Source organism: Poecilia formosa, unplaced genomic scaffold (assembly GCF_000485575.1).
Source record: "Poecilia formosa unplaced genomic scaffold, Poecilia_formosa-5.1.2 Scaffold493, whole genome shotgun sequence".
Taxonomy (NCBI): Eukaryota; Metazoa; Chordata; class Actinopteri; order Cyprinodontiformes; family Poeciliidae; genus Poecilia; species Poecilia formosa.
Genome location: NW_006800432.1, coordinates 135,098 through 151,639, shown reverse-complemented (window position 1 = coordinate 151,639; position 16,542 = coordinate 135,098). Strand labels below are relative to the sequence as shown.

The 16,542-nt window shown below is 49.6% G+C and overlaps 1 protein-coding gene across 1 annotated transcript in view; it reads left to right on the top strand.

Moving 5' to 3' along the window:
- The first annotated feature begins 900 nt into the window (after positions 1–900).
- Positions 901–16,542, top strand: part of trrap (transformation/transcription domain-associated protein) — a 57,909-nt gene continuing 42,267 nt past the window's right edge. Inside the window, 30 exon segments of the mRNA XM_007578823.2 lie at positions 901–982; positions 2,147–2,289; positions 2,642–2,691; positions 2,769–2,879; positions 2,989–3,093; positions 3,241–3,324; positions 3,513–3,569; positions 3,652–3,777; positions 4,278–4,355; positions 4,450–4,538; positions 5,030–5,126; positions 5,654–5,792; positions 6,717–6,795; positions 7,194–7,428; positions 7,502–7,838; positions 7,950–8,047; positions 8,154–8,348; positions 8,553–8,744; positions 8,832–8,997; positions 9,090–9,346; positions 10,493–10,693; positions 11,345–11,496; positions 12,336–12,535; positions 12,604–12,821; positions 12,895–13,092; positions 13,667–13,927; positions 14,002–14,163; positions 14,241–14,337; positions 14,442–14,563; positions 15,939–16,164. Coding sequence (XP_007578885.1) covers positions 2,190–2,289; positions 2,642–2,691; positions 2,769–2,879; positions 2,989–3,093; positions 3,241–3,324; positions 3,513–3,569; positions 3,652–3,777; positions 4,278–4,355; positions 4,450–4,538; positions 5,030–5,126; positions 5,654–5,792; positions 6,717–6,795; positions 7,194–7,428; positions 7,502–7,838; positions 7,950–8,047; positions 8,154–8,348; positions 8,553–8,744; positions 8,832–8,997; positions 9,090–9,346; positions 10,493–10,693; positions 11,345–11,496; positions 12,336–12,535; positions 12,604–12,821; positions 12,895–13,092; positions 13,667–13,927; positions 14,002–14,163; positions 14,241–14,337; positions 14,442–14,563; positions 15,939–16,164 — 4,432 coding nt within the window. The 5' untranslated portion in view covers positions 901–982; positions 2,147–2,189.

Below are 16,542 nucleotides of genomic sequence, written 5' to 3'. Positions count from 1 at the left end.
GAAACTACAGGGAAAACTCAGGAAACTACAGGGAAAACTCAGGAAACTACTGGGAAAACAGGAAACCACAGGGAAAACACAGGAAACTACAGGAAAATAAGAAGGAGATAACAGGCCCAGAAACCCTGTGGGTCTGACGTGACTCACACAGTTTAAATGTATTTCTGTCAAACATTATGGGGAAACTGTCATTATTCTGACATTAGTAAATAGTAGTAATTTAGACAATCTGAGCTGAAATGGGAAATGATGGATCCATGATGACCTGTCCCACCTAGTGGGGATTTGTTAGACCGTCCTGAGAGATTTCTGATTTTCTCCAGCTTTTAATTTGTCTCTCCAAACAATAATCGTTCTTCCACTCAACTGTCATTTACTGAAATGTTGAACAGACATTTTATGCAACAGTTTTTCAGGAAAAAAGGAAAGAAAGAAAAGTAGTTCATTGTATTCGAGCCTTAATTATTTTTCTGAATTTCATCCACCACGGAACATTGCCACCTACTGGTAGAACACTTAATTCTGTGCGAGGAAGTTATAGATTTGATTAACATTACAAATGTATAAACCACAATAATGTACACTAACTGGTTGTTAACTATGGCAATGAAGATCCCATTTCTATTTACAAATGTTTTAAAAAATTCTGTTCATATTTTTTAGGAGCCTTTATTGATGCTGATTTCCTGAGAGCAAGAAGACCATCGAAAACGATGGTCTTATACCGTTTGTTGTGGGTTCTTATCCTTCCGCTGGTACTATTTTAAACATTTGTGACCAATAAAACATGTTATGCACAGGCAAATGCTAACCATATTCTGTTTATACATACATCATTGGTAGACATACATTACTGGTCTGTAAATGTAGTTGAATAATGAGGATGTAGGAACCAACGCGCGGAGGGATATCTGACAAGTTCGCTAGGAGCAGGAGCGCGAACGGCGGTGAGAAAGCGACTGTTTCCTGTCGGGGGAGCAGGGTAAGCTCCGCTCTGTCATTTAAACTTTGAACAAATATCAACATTAGAATTTAGCTGCTTTCGTGCGAGTTTTCTCTTTATTGTGATATTTTTATGAATTACTTAGAATTGTCCTTTGTGTGACTTGTGTACTTTGAAGTACCGCTTTATGTTAACGCACGAGCGCTTTCTTTCTTTAGGGAAGCTAGCTGCGCTGCTAACGGTTAGCCTGTTTTCCAGTAGGAATAACAACCCTAACTTCCCTCGCTTGGATTAATCGATAAGGACCTCCGATAAGTAGAGCTAGAAAGGTTTTTATTATGCATTAAAATAGTTTTAAACGCTTTGATTTTGATCGGAGTTCACATCACTAGAGCTCGGCAATGCTAGTGATAACGTCATCACCAAGCGCCGTTTAAACGGCGTGTTTTTCTGTTTCTAGATGTTAACATGTTCTCTAGTTTGTCTCTTCGCTTAATTGAAACAATCAGGACTGTTTTCACTTCTGGGCAGGAAATTGATGAGTAAAAGTCTAGAAAAAGAACCAACAGATCTGCTGCACTAGGAGCGGTGCTGTTCTAGATTCATATTCCGCTTCTACCTGGTGGATGGTTTCTGTAAACCCGCGATCAGTTACCAACAACATGGGCCTTTAGATAACTTGTTTTGTGACAGTTTCCTCATTAAAACCTTTCCTTAACATTTCTTTATTTGAATCAAAGCAAACTACCAAAGGCATCAAACAGATTGTGCTCACTCCTGTTGAGATGCCAGACTTGAGTAAATGGTTAAAGATCTGTTTGGTCCTTTACTGTAACCTGGAACAGCTACAGTTCGGTTAAAAACAGACTCAGTAGTTTTCAGGGAAGCATAATGTGACTGCTGAGTGACCAAACACTGAAACTAACCCAGGTTGATGAACCTTTTCCTTCGCTTGGAGTGGGAGTCTGTCAGGACAACATATCTTCACTTTGTGACAGATGCTCACTCATGATGCGATATTTCCCTGCAGTAGATGATCTGAACATTCAGCCTCAACTATCAGACTCACCGAATGATCTTCCTCCACATGGCAACATGTTCATGTTTTTAAGCCGATGCTGTGCAATATGCTGCTGCGTTTATGGATAGAAGACGTCAGCAGGTCGTAGATTCATCTTTAGTCCTGTTTCTTGTCTTCTACAGTTCAGTTGAGATCGGTGCTGCTCGGTCAGCTCCAGCCGTCGCCATGGCGTTCGTCCCCACGCCCAGCCCCACCGTGGTGGACCAGACCACGCTCATGAAGAAGTACCTGCAGTTCGTGGCGGCGCTCACAGACACCAACACGCGTGAGTTCACTGAGCTGAATCTGTTCAAGCTGAGTTTGAGCTTTACTGATTGATGGGACATTAAATATGAATATTATTGATTAGTCAAGGTTTCCTGTAGTATTTCGACCTAGTTTTGCTCTGTGTGTTTGTGGCGCTTTGATGAGAGCGATGAGCTTTAGTCCAGTCGGAGGTACGGGTGTGTGTGTGTGTGTGTGTGTGTGTGTGTGAGAGAGTGACTGGCTCTCCTCGTACCTCCTAACCATTCTGGACGCTGAAAGGAAAACTGATAAGATCTGAGCGCCTCAGCTGAACCCTGGAGGCCGTGACGCCTCCGTCTCCAAGCGCTCTAATGGCTGTGCTCCTTCTGCAGCCGATGAAACCAAACTGAAGATGATGCAGGAGGTCAGCGAGAACTTTGAGGTCAGTTTGATGGACTAGATTCATTTCCTGAGATGATGAGCTCAGGGTCTCTGATGTGGAAGTTTTTTCTGTCCCAGAATGTAACATCGTCGCCTCAGTACTCCACCTTCCTGGAACACATCATCCCTCGCTTCCTGACCTTCCTGCAGGACGGAGAGGTGCAGTTCCTGCAGGAAAAACCCACGCAGGTGAGACTCCGGCCTTTCTGTACAGCCATGTCTGTTTGATCCAGCTGGAAGTATAAAAAGAATAACTGGCTCTCCGTATGAACATCTCACTTTCTTTTCTTTTGTTCAGCAACTGAGGAAGTTGGTTCTGGAAATTATTCACCGGATCCCGACCAATGAGCATCTTCGTCCTCACACCAAGAACATTTTATCGGTCATGTTTCGCTTCCTGGAGGTAAAACGATAAAAATGGAGCAGCTTTCAGTAAACCAGTCATGTTTGGTATTTCTGCTTCAGAACGAAGAGCCACTTATTAGATCGTTCTGAAAACCAGAACTGCAGAAAAACAAGCCTTCATGTTTCCTCTGATTTGTTTTCTCAGATTGAAAGTGAGGAGAACGTTCTGATCTGCCTTCGAATCATTATTGAGCTGCACAAACAGTTCCGGCCTCCCATCTCCCAGGAGGTGAGCATCTCCGGTGGTTAGAGGTAGAAACCACGTTCAGATGTTGAGTCGACCCATGAACCTGATCTGGGTCTCAGCAGACAGAGCTTTGGTAGAAATCACCGATAATCGCAGGTTTCATTCAGCTGCTGCAGACAGTAAGGCACATAAATGATAGAAAACATATTCATGTCATCGTTTCTCCTCAGATCCACCACTTCCTGGACTTTGTGAAGCAGATTTACAAAGATCTTCCAAAAGTTGTTGTGAGTGTAATCCCTGTATTGTTTTGTTGTCATTGCTCTGTCTCTGTTCTGTGTGAATAATATTTGTGCTGCGTTCCTCCAGGCCAGGTACTTTGAGAACCCGCAGGTGATTGCTGAGAACACGGTTCCCTCTCCAGAGATGGTGGGCATGATCACATCCGTCCTGGTTAAGACGGCGCCAGAGAGAGAGGACAGCGAAACACGAACGGTAAGAGGCATCTCCCTGCACTGCCAGGGGTTACCACTGGGTGGCAGTACAATGCTGCTGCAGGACAGGAACCGGTGGCCAGGATTCTGCACTCGCAAAAAAGACGAGAACAGAGCTTTAACTGGGACTGAAGAACAGCAACAACAAATATTTATCCTGTCATAGAAAAGAAAGGCTGTCACATTGTCACCATGTTCATTTATAAATGTCACAGCTTGCTAATTAAACATTTAATTCTGAGCTACATATTTAGTTTGCAAACTAAAGATGGATCCTAGGACTAAGTATTTAGTTTGGACCTGTGACATTTATAGACATAGGAATAACACGATGAAAATATTACTGTAAAAAATTAACGCTCATTTATTTTCTCTTGCTAGACTGTTATTCCCAGATATTGTTGTTAATGTGTATCTTTAGAAACGGCGCCCCCTGTCTTCCTGCTGTTGAATGGCTCGGGTCGGCGTTTCTTACCGTTTCCTGTCTGTCTCCGCCTGCAGCACACCATCATCCCCCGCGGGTCGCTGTCCCTCAAGGTTCTGGCTGAACTGCCCATCATCGTGGTTCTGATGTATCAGGTGAGAGACGCTCTCCGGCCTGGTTCTGGTTCTGGTTCAAGGAACTGTTTTCGGTCCAGCTGGCGGTGAACTGAAGCTGTTCCTGTTTCCTCAGCTCTACAAGCTGAACATCCACAACGTGGTGTCAGAGTTCGTTCCCCTCATCATGAATACCATCATGCTGCAGGTGTCTCCTCAGGCCAGGTGAGAGCTTGGCTAACTGGGTTTACTGGGTTTACTGGGTTTACTGGGTTCTGAGAGTGAAGGCCTTCATCAACCCATTTGACTCTGCAGGGAAACTGTTTTTGTTTTTAGGTTTTATTGGCTGTAGTGACCTTTATTTGATAGTGAATTGACAGGAAAGAGGTAATGAGAGAAGAGGAAGACATGGGGCAAAGGTCACCAGGCCGGGAATCGAACCTGCGACATCTGTGTTGAGAACTGAGGCCTCTAAGTGGGTTGTGCTGAACCCCTGCGCCCCACAGCGCCCTTGGGAAACAGTTTGAGGCGTTCTTCATGTCTCTCTCTGAATGTTTCCCCAGCACATGTTGAGCAAGAGTTAAAATCCATTTCTGGAGGTTGAAATGAGCTCAGTGGCGTCTGTCCTGTCCTCCATTCGGTCTCTGTCCTACAGGATCATCCCAGCAGTTCTAGTTCTCCTGGTTTTATGATCTGATGCTTTATTTTCTGTGCAGGCATCACAAGTTGTTCAACAAGGAGCTGTATGCAGACTTCATCGCTGCCCAGATCAAGACTCTGTCCTTCCTGGCCTACATCATCCGGATCTACCAGGTGATCACGGCAACACAGATTATCTGTTTAATTCATGGGGGGAACAACAACAACATCCCATGTCAGAAAATCTGTAGCAACATTTGAAGCTTCAAGGAATGATTTCCTCCTGATGGCACTGAGATGAGCTGGTTTATTCAGACTGGCAGCTGAATAAAGCAGCAACAACCGGATCCGATTTGGCTCCACACAGTGGGATCGGTCCATTCACATATGACTGCTCTGGAGTCCTCTGATGGGTGGCCTGGCTTTTATTTAGGGATATCAGAATAAAGAGGGTTAAATTAAATTTTTCAGATTTTTATTAGTAGAAAGTTATAAAAGCCAGAATCGTCTTTCTGCTGTTGGTCAAGCTAACTTGCCATCAATCTGACTGATATGTTGCGTCTCGCCTCTCGTCTGTCTCGCCTGTCTCGTCTCTCGTCTGTCTCGTCTCTCGTCTGTCTCGCCTGTCTCGTCTGTCTCGTCTGTCTCACCTGTCTCGTCTGTCTCGTCTGTCTCACCTGTCTCACCTGTCTCACCTCCAGGACCTGGTGGGTAAATACTCCCAGCAGCTGGTGAAGGGAATGCTGCAGCTTCTGTCCAACTGTCCCTCTGAAACGGCTCATCTCCGCAAGGAGCTGCTCATCGCCGCCAAGCACATCCTGACCACCGACCTGCGCAGTCGTACGCGCGCGCACACACACACACACACACAGATGACTGAAACATTTAGTCTTTAGAAACCAACCAGAGGTATTTCATTGTTTTTCTAAACAAATTATTCTAATTAGATGATTTTCACACATTTTTCTCCGGTTAGAATAAAATTTTAAATTATTGATGCTCTGATCAGGGTTTTGCTGCCGATTCCGGTCGTCCATGAAGCCGATCTCAGCCAGTCACCTGGACTGGCTGTTAATGTTTCGCTTTGGGTAGAAATGACTGTTATCTGGCAATAAATTCACTTAACTTAGATTTTAATACATATCTAAAATCTTTTTTCTTAAAGTTGCACGCTGCAGCTTAAAACGGACGTTGAAGCTGAGCGGCTCCGTCTGTGAAATATTACCACCGACACCAGAACCAGAACCAGCGTCTCTCTCCGCAGCTCCAAGACGTGAACTTGGTGTTATTTGTTTAGCTTTCTGACCGTGATGCTAATCCGGTGAGTGTTGGTAGCTGCGCTGCTCTACCTGCTGATGGATCCGAATGTCTTTTGTTCCTGCATTGAGCCTCGATGCAGCCAAATCAATCAAGTGCTTGTTTTACAAATGTCACATTAGATTTGTTGGGTTGATGGATTGTGTGGCGCTTCACCCCGAGGTCATTTCCCATCGCAACTCGCAAACGTCCCCATTCACTCAGCGTTCTAGTTCCTCACTAGTGGGTTTGTTGCTGCGCAGTGAGAAGGAAACAGGAGAGCAGCTGCAGGCTGAGAAGGGAGATGCAGGTGATCGGTTTGTGATCGGCAACAAGAAACGGCGATCGATCACCAATCATACACTTTTTCATGGAAATTGGCCGATTATGATCGGTAGCCGATCGATCGGCACACCTCTATTTAAAATATATAAAGTTGAACCTTTTATATATTTTGTTTTTCTGCAGAGTTCATTCCCTGTATGGACAAACTGTTTGACGAGTCCATCCTGATCGGTTCTGGATATACGGCCCGGGAGACGCTCCGGTGAGTCCGGTCCGGTCCAGTCTAGTCCAGTCTGCCGATTTAGCTGTGAATCGGTTCTACCAGAACTCCTGCGGTTCACCTGGTTCACATTCTGGAAAAATCTGCTGTTAATCGTCTTTTCCTGACCAGTAAATCAATAATAATCAATAAGATTTTCTCCTTCCATCTCCATCCTTTGCTACAAATGATCAGATATTTGCTGAAGGAATGCTGTCACTGACTTTTAGGAAATAAAATTATTTGTGTGAATTTTTTATGTCTTTCTAATATTGCATAAAAAGCTTAAAATCTGCAGAATGTGGTAACTTTCTGTCTGTCGCAACAGTCGCTAATTGAAAGTGGTTAGCGGTAGCTTGGCTGCCTGTTGCTATGGTAACATTTGAGGCCCGTGTGTGCAGACCGCTGGCCTACAGCACCCTGGCCGACCTTGTGCACCACGTCCGCCAGAACCTGCCCCTCACCGACCTGTCGCTGGCAGTCCAGCTCTTCGCCAAGAACATCGACGACGAGTCTCTGCCCAGCAACATCCAGACCATGTCCTGCAAGCTGCTGCTGAACCTGGTGGACTGCATCCGCTCCAAGTCGGAGCAGGAGAACGGGAACGGCCGGGACATCCTCATGCGGATGCTGGAGGTCCGAGCCGCGGCGCCCGGGTGTTCCCGCGCTGAGCAGCAGGAAACGTGTCTCACTGCGTTCTCTCAACCAGGTGTTTGTGCTGAAGTTTCACACCATCGCCCGCTACCAGCTAGTCTCCATCTTCAAGAAGTGCAAGCCTCAGTCGGAGATGGGCATGGTGGACCCGGGGGTGCTGCCGGGCGTGCCAGCCACGCCCACGCCGTCCACCACTCCGGCCATCCCGCCGCCCGCCCCGCCCACGCCGGTTGCCGCCGCGGCTCCACCGTCGGCGGCGCCCTTTGACCGACCGGGGGAGAAGGAGGACAAACAGACTTTCCAGGTATCGGACTGCCGCAGTCTGGTCAAGACCCTGGTGTGCGGAGTCAAGACCATCACCTGGGGAATCACTTCCTGCAAAGCTCCGGGAGGTGAGCTGCTCTTCCAGGATGAGACTAAACGGCAGCAGCTTCAGAGTTCGGTTAACAGTTTTGGGATTTGTTGTGAATTTTATGTCAAACTTGTTTCCTTCTGTCTTTCAGAAGCTCAGTTCATCCCCAACAAGCAGCTCCAGCCGAAGGAGACGCAGATCTACATCAAGCTGGTGAAGTACGCCATGCAGGCCTTGGACATCTACCAGGTACTGCCCAGCTGGAGCTGCAGCGACTGGCTAAGTAACTCAACAACCAATGAGTCGGATTCAAACAAAGCCAGAGTGTGTTAAGGCGGTTGGCTCTGCTGCTCAGGTCCAGGTTGCCAACAACCAGCAGACGTATATCCGGGTGGCCAACTGTCAGACGGTCCGCATGAAGGAGGAGAAGGAAGTTCTGGAGCATTTCGCTGGTGTCTTCACCATGATGAACCCACTGACCTTCAAGGAGATCTTCCAGACCACCGTGCCCTACATGGTGGAGAGGATCTCCAAGAACTACGCCCTGCAGGTGCCTCTGAACGCGCTTCCCTGGGGGAACGCGCGCTTCCCAGGGGGAACGCGCGCTTCCCAGGGGGAACGCGCGCTTCCCAGGGGGAACGCGCGCTTCCCAGGGGGAACGCGCGCTTCCTTCTTGCTCCTAGCTGCTCTGGGTTTAAATGTCTCTGGGTTTCTGGGGGTTGTTGCTCAGATCTCTGCTCTGACTGGTTCCCAGATCGTGGCCAACTCCTTCCTGGCCAACCTGTCCACGTCGGCCCTCTTTGCCACCATCTTGGTGGAGTATCTCCTGGAGAGGTTGCCGGAGATGGGCTCCAATGTGGAGCTGTCCAACCTCTACCTGAAACTCTTCAAGCTGGTGTTTGGCTCCGTCTCACTGTTTGCTGCTGAGAACGAGCAGATGCTGAAGGTACTTCCTGCTGCAGCTCCACAGCAGAGCCTAACATCCCGTTCCGCTCTTCTGTGCGTCTGTAATACTGTTTGTTGTTCTCCTCAGCCTCACCTCCATAAGATAGTGAACAGCTCCATGGAGCTGGCCCAGTCCGCCAAGGAGCCCTACAACTACTTCCTGCTCCTACGCGCCCTGTTCCGCTCAATCGGCGGCGGCAGCCACGACCTGCTCTACCAGGAGTTTCTCCCTCTGCTCCCCAACCTGCTGCAAGGTGCAACATGGCTGCCTCTCCTCAGGGCCCATTCATGTTGTTTGTAATGGCCGCTGGTGGAGAACGTTCACCCGGTGCTTTACTTCCTCCAGGCCTCAACATGCTGCAGAGCGGCCTCCACAAGCAGCACATGAAGGACCTGTTTGTGGAGCTGTGCCTTACGGTTCCTGTCCGCCTCAGCTCCTTGCTGCCCTACCTGCCCATGCTGATGGACCCTCTGGTGTCAGCACTCAATGGCTCCCAGACTCTGGTCAGCCAGGGCCTCCGCACCCTGGAGCTGTGTGTGGACAACCTCCAGCCCGACTTCCTGTACGACCACATCCAGCCGGTCCGGGCCGAGCTCATGCAGGTGATGGTTTGGACCTGCTGGAGTCTCTAGAGACTCATCCGCCTCCTATAGCTGCACTCTGATAGCCAGTGCTGACTGGGCTAGCACTGGCTGGGCTAGCATTGGCTGACTGGGCTAGCACTGGCTGGCTGGGCTAGCACGGGCTGGCTGGGCTAGCATTGACTGGGCTAGCACGGGCTGGCATTGGCCGGGCTAGCACTGACCGGGCTAGCATTGACCGGGCTAGCACTGGCCGAGCTAGCATTGACCGGGCTAGCACTGGCCGGGCTAACATTGACCGGGCTAGCACTGACCGGGCTAGCACTGGCCGGGCTAGCACTGACCGGGCTAGCACTGACCGGGCTAGCACTGACCGGGCTAGCACTGACCGGGCTAGCATTGGCTAGCACTGGCCGGGCTAGCACTGACCGGGCTAGCACTGGCCGGGCTAGCACTGACCGGGCTAGCACTGACCTGGCTAGCACTGACCGGGCTAGCACTGGCTGACTGGGCTAGCACTGGCTGGCTGGGCTAGCACTGGCTGACTGGGCTAGCACTGGCTGACTGGGCTAGCACGGGCTGGCTGGGCTAGCATTGACTGGGCTAGCACGGGCTGGCATTGGCCGGGCTAGCATTGGCCGGGCTAGCACTGGCCGGGCTAGCACTGACCGGGCTAGCACTGACCGGGCTAGCACTGGCCGGGCTAGCACTGACCGGGCTAGCATTGGCCGGGCTAGCATTGGCCGAGCTAGCACTGGCCGGGCTAGCACTGACCGGGCTAGCACTGACCGGGCTAGCACTGACCGGGCTAGCATTGACCGGGCTAGCACTGGCCGGGCTAGCACTGGCTGGGCTAGCATTGTCTAGGCTAACATTGGCTGGGCTAGCATTGGCTTTTAGATTTAACTTTTAGCTGTTTTTACTGAGCAGATCAGAACCAGAACATCTGTTTTTTTTCATGTGATTATACAATCCTCCTGGTTTGTGTTTCAGTCGCCATGGTGACTAAATGTGATGATTTAACTGATGTTTGGAGATAGCAGAGCTGTTCTGTGCCGTTAAACGGGTAGAACCTATCGACCAATCAGAGAGCTCCCCAGTGTTGTTGGGGAGTTGCCCATCCGTTGTTCTGCCGCGGTCTGAAGCTGTGCCGCTGGCATCCTGCAGGCCCTGTGGCGGACGCTGCGCAACCCGGCGGAGAACATCTCCCACGTGGCGTACCGCGTTCTGGGGAAGTTCGGCGGCAGCAACAGGAAGATGCTGAAGGAGTCCCAGAGGCTGCACTACGTGGTGACGGAGGTCCAGGGCCCCAGCATTAAGGTGGAGTTCACCGACTGCAAGGCCTCCATCCAGCTCCCTATGGAGAAGGTAGGACGACAGTGATGATGATGATGATGATGACCTCTGTACCGCCGTCTGTCCTGCTTTGACGTCGTTCCCTCCTTCTGCCCGCTATATTTGGGCTGAAGAAAAGAATCAGCCATCAAGGAGCTTTATATTCCTCACTATTGTTCTCCGCAGAGAGCCATAAGTCTCTGTCACAGGTGTGTGAGTGTGTGAGCCCTTCAGGTAATTAAATTCTTGTCTTGTTTCTCCTCCTCATCCAGTCAGTAATCATCAATCTGGTGCAGGGCCACCGTGACGGCATTATTTACTCTCTCTAATGACTGCTCTCTTTTTGGACATCAGGACACACACACACACACACACACACACACACACGCCCAGGAAAGCAGTGCTGCGTCTCAGACGGTTCCATGTGAGACATCAACACTTTTCAGATCTGGAGGGAAAATGATCCAGATCATTGAGATGATTTTTATTTGAGCGTTGGAACTTGACTTAATTTCAGCAATTAATTAAATATTGAATCACATTTTAATCATTTTCAATTCGAAACATATTTTTGTCGCTGACATTAGCATTAGCTGTTACATGTTTAGCGTCATATTTACAAACAAATAGAAAACTAACGGCTCCTCTCTGGGTTTCCTGCGTCTCCTCTCTCTGCTCCTCCAGGCGATAGAGACGGCCCTGGACTGTCTGAAGAGCGCCAACACAGAGCCGTACTACAGGCGGCAGGCCTGGGAGGTCATCAAGTGCTTCCTGGTGGCCATGACCAGCCTGGACGACAACAAACACGCCCTGTACCAGCTGCTGTCCCACCCCAAGTCAGTACTGTCTGCTTCGCACCGGCGCGTTAGGCGTGGAGCGCATCGTAGCTTTGAGGCTGAGCTCAAAGGCTGCAGGACTGTAAGAGAAGAAGCAGCAGGAAATGATCCTCTGGGATTCCAGCAATCTGAAGATCACAAGATCTCACTGTGTTTAACTTGCTGCTTTTCAGCACACCAGTTTAAACTGTGATTGACTGTAGGCAGCCAGAAACAAAGACAGGCCTTGTCAACATAATGACAAAGGTGCAAAATGTTTTAATTTCACAGAAATAAATGAGCCTGGCAGCGATTAAAGCTGCAGGAATAAATGAGTTTATATGTTTCAACATTAAAATGACGATTATTTAAAGGAAACTTCACTGATTTTGAACATGAAATATTCCCTGATTGCTTCTTGTTAAACCTTGTGAGGCCGTTTGGCTCAGGAGTGAAAGTTGCTTGTGAGTTTGAGTCCATCGTTTCTCCTGTGCTTTACTGGCAGCTCTCTTCGCTAGAGTTAGCAGAACAGCGGGTTAGCATTAACGTCTGCTAATTTTTCTTTGTGCTGAGGATCAGACAGCTGCGGTGTGAGACCTACTTCCTGACTCGTTCAGTCTCTCGGTCCAGATCAGGAGCTAATGATGATGTAAACACGTTAAAACCACATTAGTAACAGTGGGAACGTGATTATTGAGCATCAGCCGATGCTTGTTAGCTGCTGACTCTGATCACCTTCCCATCTGCTGCTGCTCCCCCTGCAGCGTGCGTTGCTGCCCCAATCAGCTGCTTCCAGGTGGATCCATCCATTGATTCCTGCCTGGCAGCACAGATCATGTGACCTGGTGTTTCCTCTGCAGCTTCACTGAGAAGTGGATTCCCAGCGTGATCATCTCCCATCGCTACAAGGCCCAGGACACACCGGCCCGCCGCACCTTTGAGCAGGCCCTGACCGGAGCCTTCATGTCTGCTGTGATCAAGGACTTGCGGCCCAGCGCGCTGCCCTTCGTCGCCAGCCTCATCCGCCATTACACCATGGTGGCCGTGGCCCAGCAGTGCGGTGAGGCTTCGTGACCCGCCTGCTGCTCCGCCGTTTTATTCTGTCCTCATCGTTATTTTCCTGTCCAGGACCTTTCCTGCTGCCCTGCTACCAGCTGGGCAGTCAGCCCAGCACCGCCATGTTCCACAGTGAGGAGAACGGGTCGAAGGGCATGGACCCCCTGGTTCTGATCGACGCCATCGCCATCTGCATGGCGTACGAGGAGAAGGAGCTGTGTAAGATCGGAGAGGTGGCTCTGGCCGTCATCTTCGACGTGGCCAGCATCATCCTGGGCTCCAAGGAGCGGGTAGGCCTCGCTAACCGTGAACGTGCTGAGGTGGTGTGTGTTGCCATGGTAACCCCCGCGGCTCCGCCCCCAGGCCTGCCAGCTGCCCCTGTTCTCCTACATCGTGGAGCGCCTGTGCGCCTGCTGCTACGAGCAGGCCTGGTACGCCAAGCTGGGCGGCGTCGTGTCCATCAAGTTCCTGATGGAGCGGCTGCCTCTCGTCTGGGTTCTGCAGAACCAGCTCACCTTCCTCAAAGCGCTCCTCTTCGTCATGATGGACCTCACTGGAGAGGTGGGATCATAACCGGCTGCCAGTAACTTAGTTGCTTTACTGATTACTGCCAAGAGTCTTTAACAGCAATGCTTCAAGTTTAACCTGGAAAAAATAAAATAAAGACTTTCTTAAAACCCATACTGGTTTTGCCCTGAAGTTCAGCTTCGTTTTGACTGTTTGGGTTGGACAGAGCCTCCTGCGCTCTACAATATTTATTACTTTATTCACAAGTCCAACTTTCACACTTCTTGTTTTATGTATTTTATGAGATCCAGTTAAGTTTAAAATCCAAAACCACCGCTAAACATTTTACTTCATGTCCATGTTTCACTAAATTATCATTTATAGACATTTTAATAGAATCGTCTTTGTTGTTTTATTCCAATATGTTGATTTATTCTCTTCAAATCTTTATAGTGTTTTTAAATGATCATCCCCAGAACAAAAAAGTGTATCAAATGTGAACAGGATGAATTCCAACACTCTGACATGTTGGTCCCAGCGCTAAATCCCAGTAAAACCATTAAAGTTTGAGGCTGAAGCAGGAACAGATTCTCTGGCTGAGAGCGTCTCCTCATTGATTTGTCCCCAGGTGTCGAACGGAGCGGTCGCCATGGCGAAGACCACCTTGGAGCAGCTGCTGGTGCGCTGCGCCACGCCGCTGAAGGACGAGGAGAAGACGGAGGAGCTGCTGGCCGCCCAGGATAAATCCTTCCACATGGTGACCCACGACCTGGTGCGAGAGGTCACGTCCCCCAACTCCACCGTCAGGAAGCAGGCCATGCACTCGCTGCAGGTCCTGGCGCAGGTCACCGGCAAGAGCGTGACGGTCATCATGGAGCCCCACAAGGAGGTAACCCGCCACCACAAAGGTTAAAGGTCAGGAGGATCTGGCCGTCGGCGTGTTAACACCTGGCTGCTCTGCAGGTTCTGCAGGACATGGTTCCTCCCAAGAAGCACCTGCTCCGCCATCAGCCCGCCAACGCCCAGATCGGCCTGATGGAGGGCAACACCTTCTGCACCACGCTGCAGCCGCGCCTCTTCACCATGGACCTGAACGTCATGGAGCACAAGGTCTTCTACACAGAGGTACTACGCCGCCAGTCCACCCAGCCTCCTGCTCTTTAAACCACCAGTTTAACTCAACACTTCCAACCTGTGTGCAGCTGCTGAACCTGTGTGAGGCAGAGGATGCTGCTCTGATGAAGCTGCCTTGCTACAAGAGCCTTCCCTCCCTGGTTCCTCTGCGGATCGCTGCCCTCAGTGAGTCAGTTTGACGCCGACAGTCGCCGACAGACTCCGGCGTCGCGCCGACAGTCGCCGACAGACTCCGGCGTCACGCTAACAATTTGTGGTGTTTTGAACAGATGCTCTGGCAGCCTGCAACTACCTGCCTCAGTCCAGGGAGAAGATCATTGCTGCTCTGTTCAAAGCTCTCAACTCCACCAATAACGAGCTGCAGGAGGCGGGGGAAGCCTGCATGAGGAAGGTTAGCATGTTGCTGCTTTACTGACGCATGATGCTTAACATGGCTAACTCTGCTTTGAGTTGCTCTCTGATCCGAGAGCCGGGAACATGGTGACACACTGCTGTGGGACTCTAATTCTGCTTTGCTGTGTTAAGGTTAAGTTTAAAACGTTTTGAGGGCGTTTCTCTTTGGTACCTGCCTCTGCAGCTGAAAATAGCGTTTAGCTATTAGTTGGGCTTTAGTGCTAGTGAGAGTGCAACACAAGTAGCCTTCCTGCCAAACCTCAGTGAATAGTTTAACAGTTTTTAATTGTAATAAGAAAACGTTTATTAGTCCCCTGGGAGCAAAACTGATGTTTCAGTACAGCTGGTCCAAAAAACAAACTAAGCCATGGGTAGACGGGTGCCTGAGGCTGCAGCCATGGCAGCGGTCCTTTCGGTAGATCAGAAAAAACACAGACAGGATATTTGACAAATCTGTGAGGAACCTGAATTACCTGGGGAATCGTTTCAGCCGTAGCAGAACTACATCCTGGTTCCTGATTGGTTCAGAGCGACCAGCTCCTCGGTGTTTACTCTGGATAGGCGATGATGGTAAATCATGGCTCTTGGTAGCCATGGTAACCTGGAAACCAGAAAGCTGTTCTTGTCTTTTATTTTCCAGTAGAAGGTGGAAACAGATCAAATAAAACCAGTTTTTTATTTCAAATCCAGCTAATTTTTATTTCTGTTTTTGTTCTTGATTTGGTTCAGATTTGATTTGAATTGCATGAAAAACTTTAGCTTTTTTTAAACTGAGTTGGTGCCGATCAGCTTGAGCCAATTGTAGCCGTCCGTCAGCACCTTTATGGATCGGTCTGGGCCTGAAGAGCCGAGGAAACGGGACGGCGGTTTTAATGAATCCCATTTCCTGTGGACGGGATCCGCTGCCACTTATCTTCATATGAACCTGGCCGGCTGCTCCATCACACCGTCCCCGAACCGTCACTTCCTCCTCATCCATCCTCGCTCCCCGGCCCGCCGCTGCTAATCAGCGTTGCCATGGCGAGATCGATATGGGATGGAGGAAATAGAGGAGGCTGCCATGCATCAGACCCTCCGCCTGCTCAGCATCCAGAACCGTTCAGGAATCGCATGATCCAAAACCGATCGGTTAGATCTCAGAGGGTAAAGCTGTGAAAACATCCAGAACCAGGACCTGGATGGGCCTCGGATCCCTCCAGAACCAGAACCAGCCGGCTAACACTTTCTGTCACGTGGGTAGTTTACAAATAAAGTAAATCAATTACTTTATTTGTAAACTAAAATGAAGTAATTGAAGTAATCCTGCTTTTATTTTGTAGGAGTGTGAGGTCATTTCCTGTAGCCAGAAGCTAAAAAGCATTTTGTGTCTGCAGTTCCTGGAGGGAGCGACCATCGAGGTGGACCAGATCCACACTCACATGCGCCCCCTGCTGATGATGCTGGGCGACTACCGCAGCCTGACGCTCAACGTGGTGAACCGCCTCACCTCCGTCACGCGCCTCTTCCCCAACTCCTTCAACGACAAGTTCTGCGACCAGATGATGGTGAGACAGGAATAACTCGCCACCCTGAAAGTATTCACACTGCTGATTTCATCTGGTGGAGCAAAACAGGCTGAGTCCAAACCCAGTGGGGCGGAGCGGGTCCAGTTGGGCTGCCGGGCTGGACCAGAACCAGGCTCAGGGGGAAGAACATTAACATGGTTCTTCCACCTGAGCCTGGCCTGTCTGACCAACCAGAACCTGCAGCCGGACCAAGGTGGTTCTGGTGGTTCTGGATCCAGACTAAAGGATCAGCTCAGCTTAAACGAGCTTTGTGTGGAAATGAAACATTTTGTTTGTAACAGAAAAGATGTGAAAACTATTGTAAAGTTCTGCAGAACCAAATCCAGCAGTATTGGACTGGTCCATCAGCAGTTACTGCCTTGCTCCAGTTTGTCGTTTGCTTCTGAACACACACACACACACACACACACAC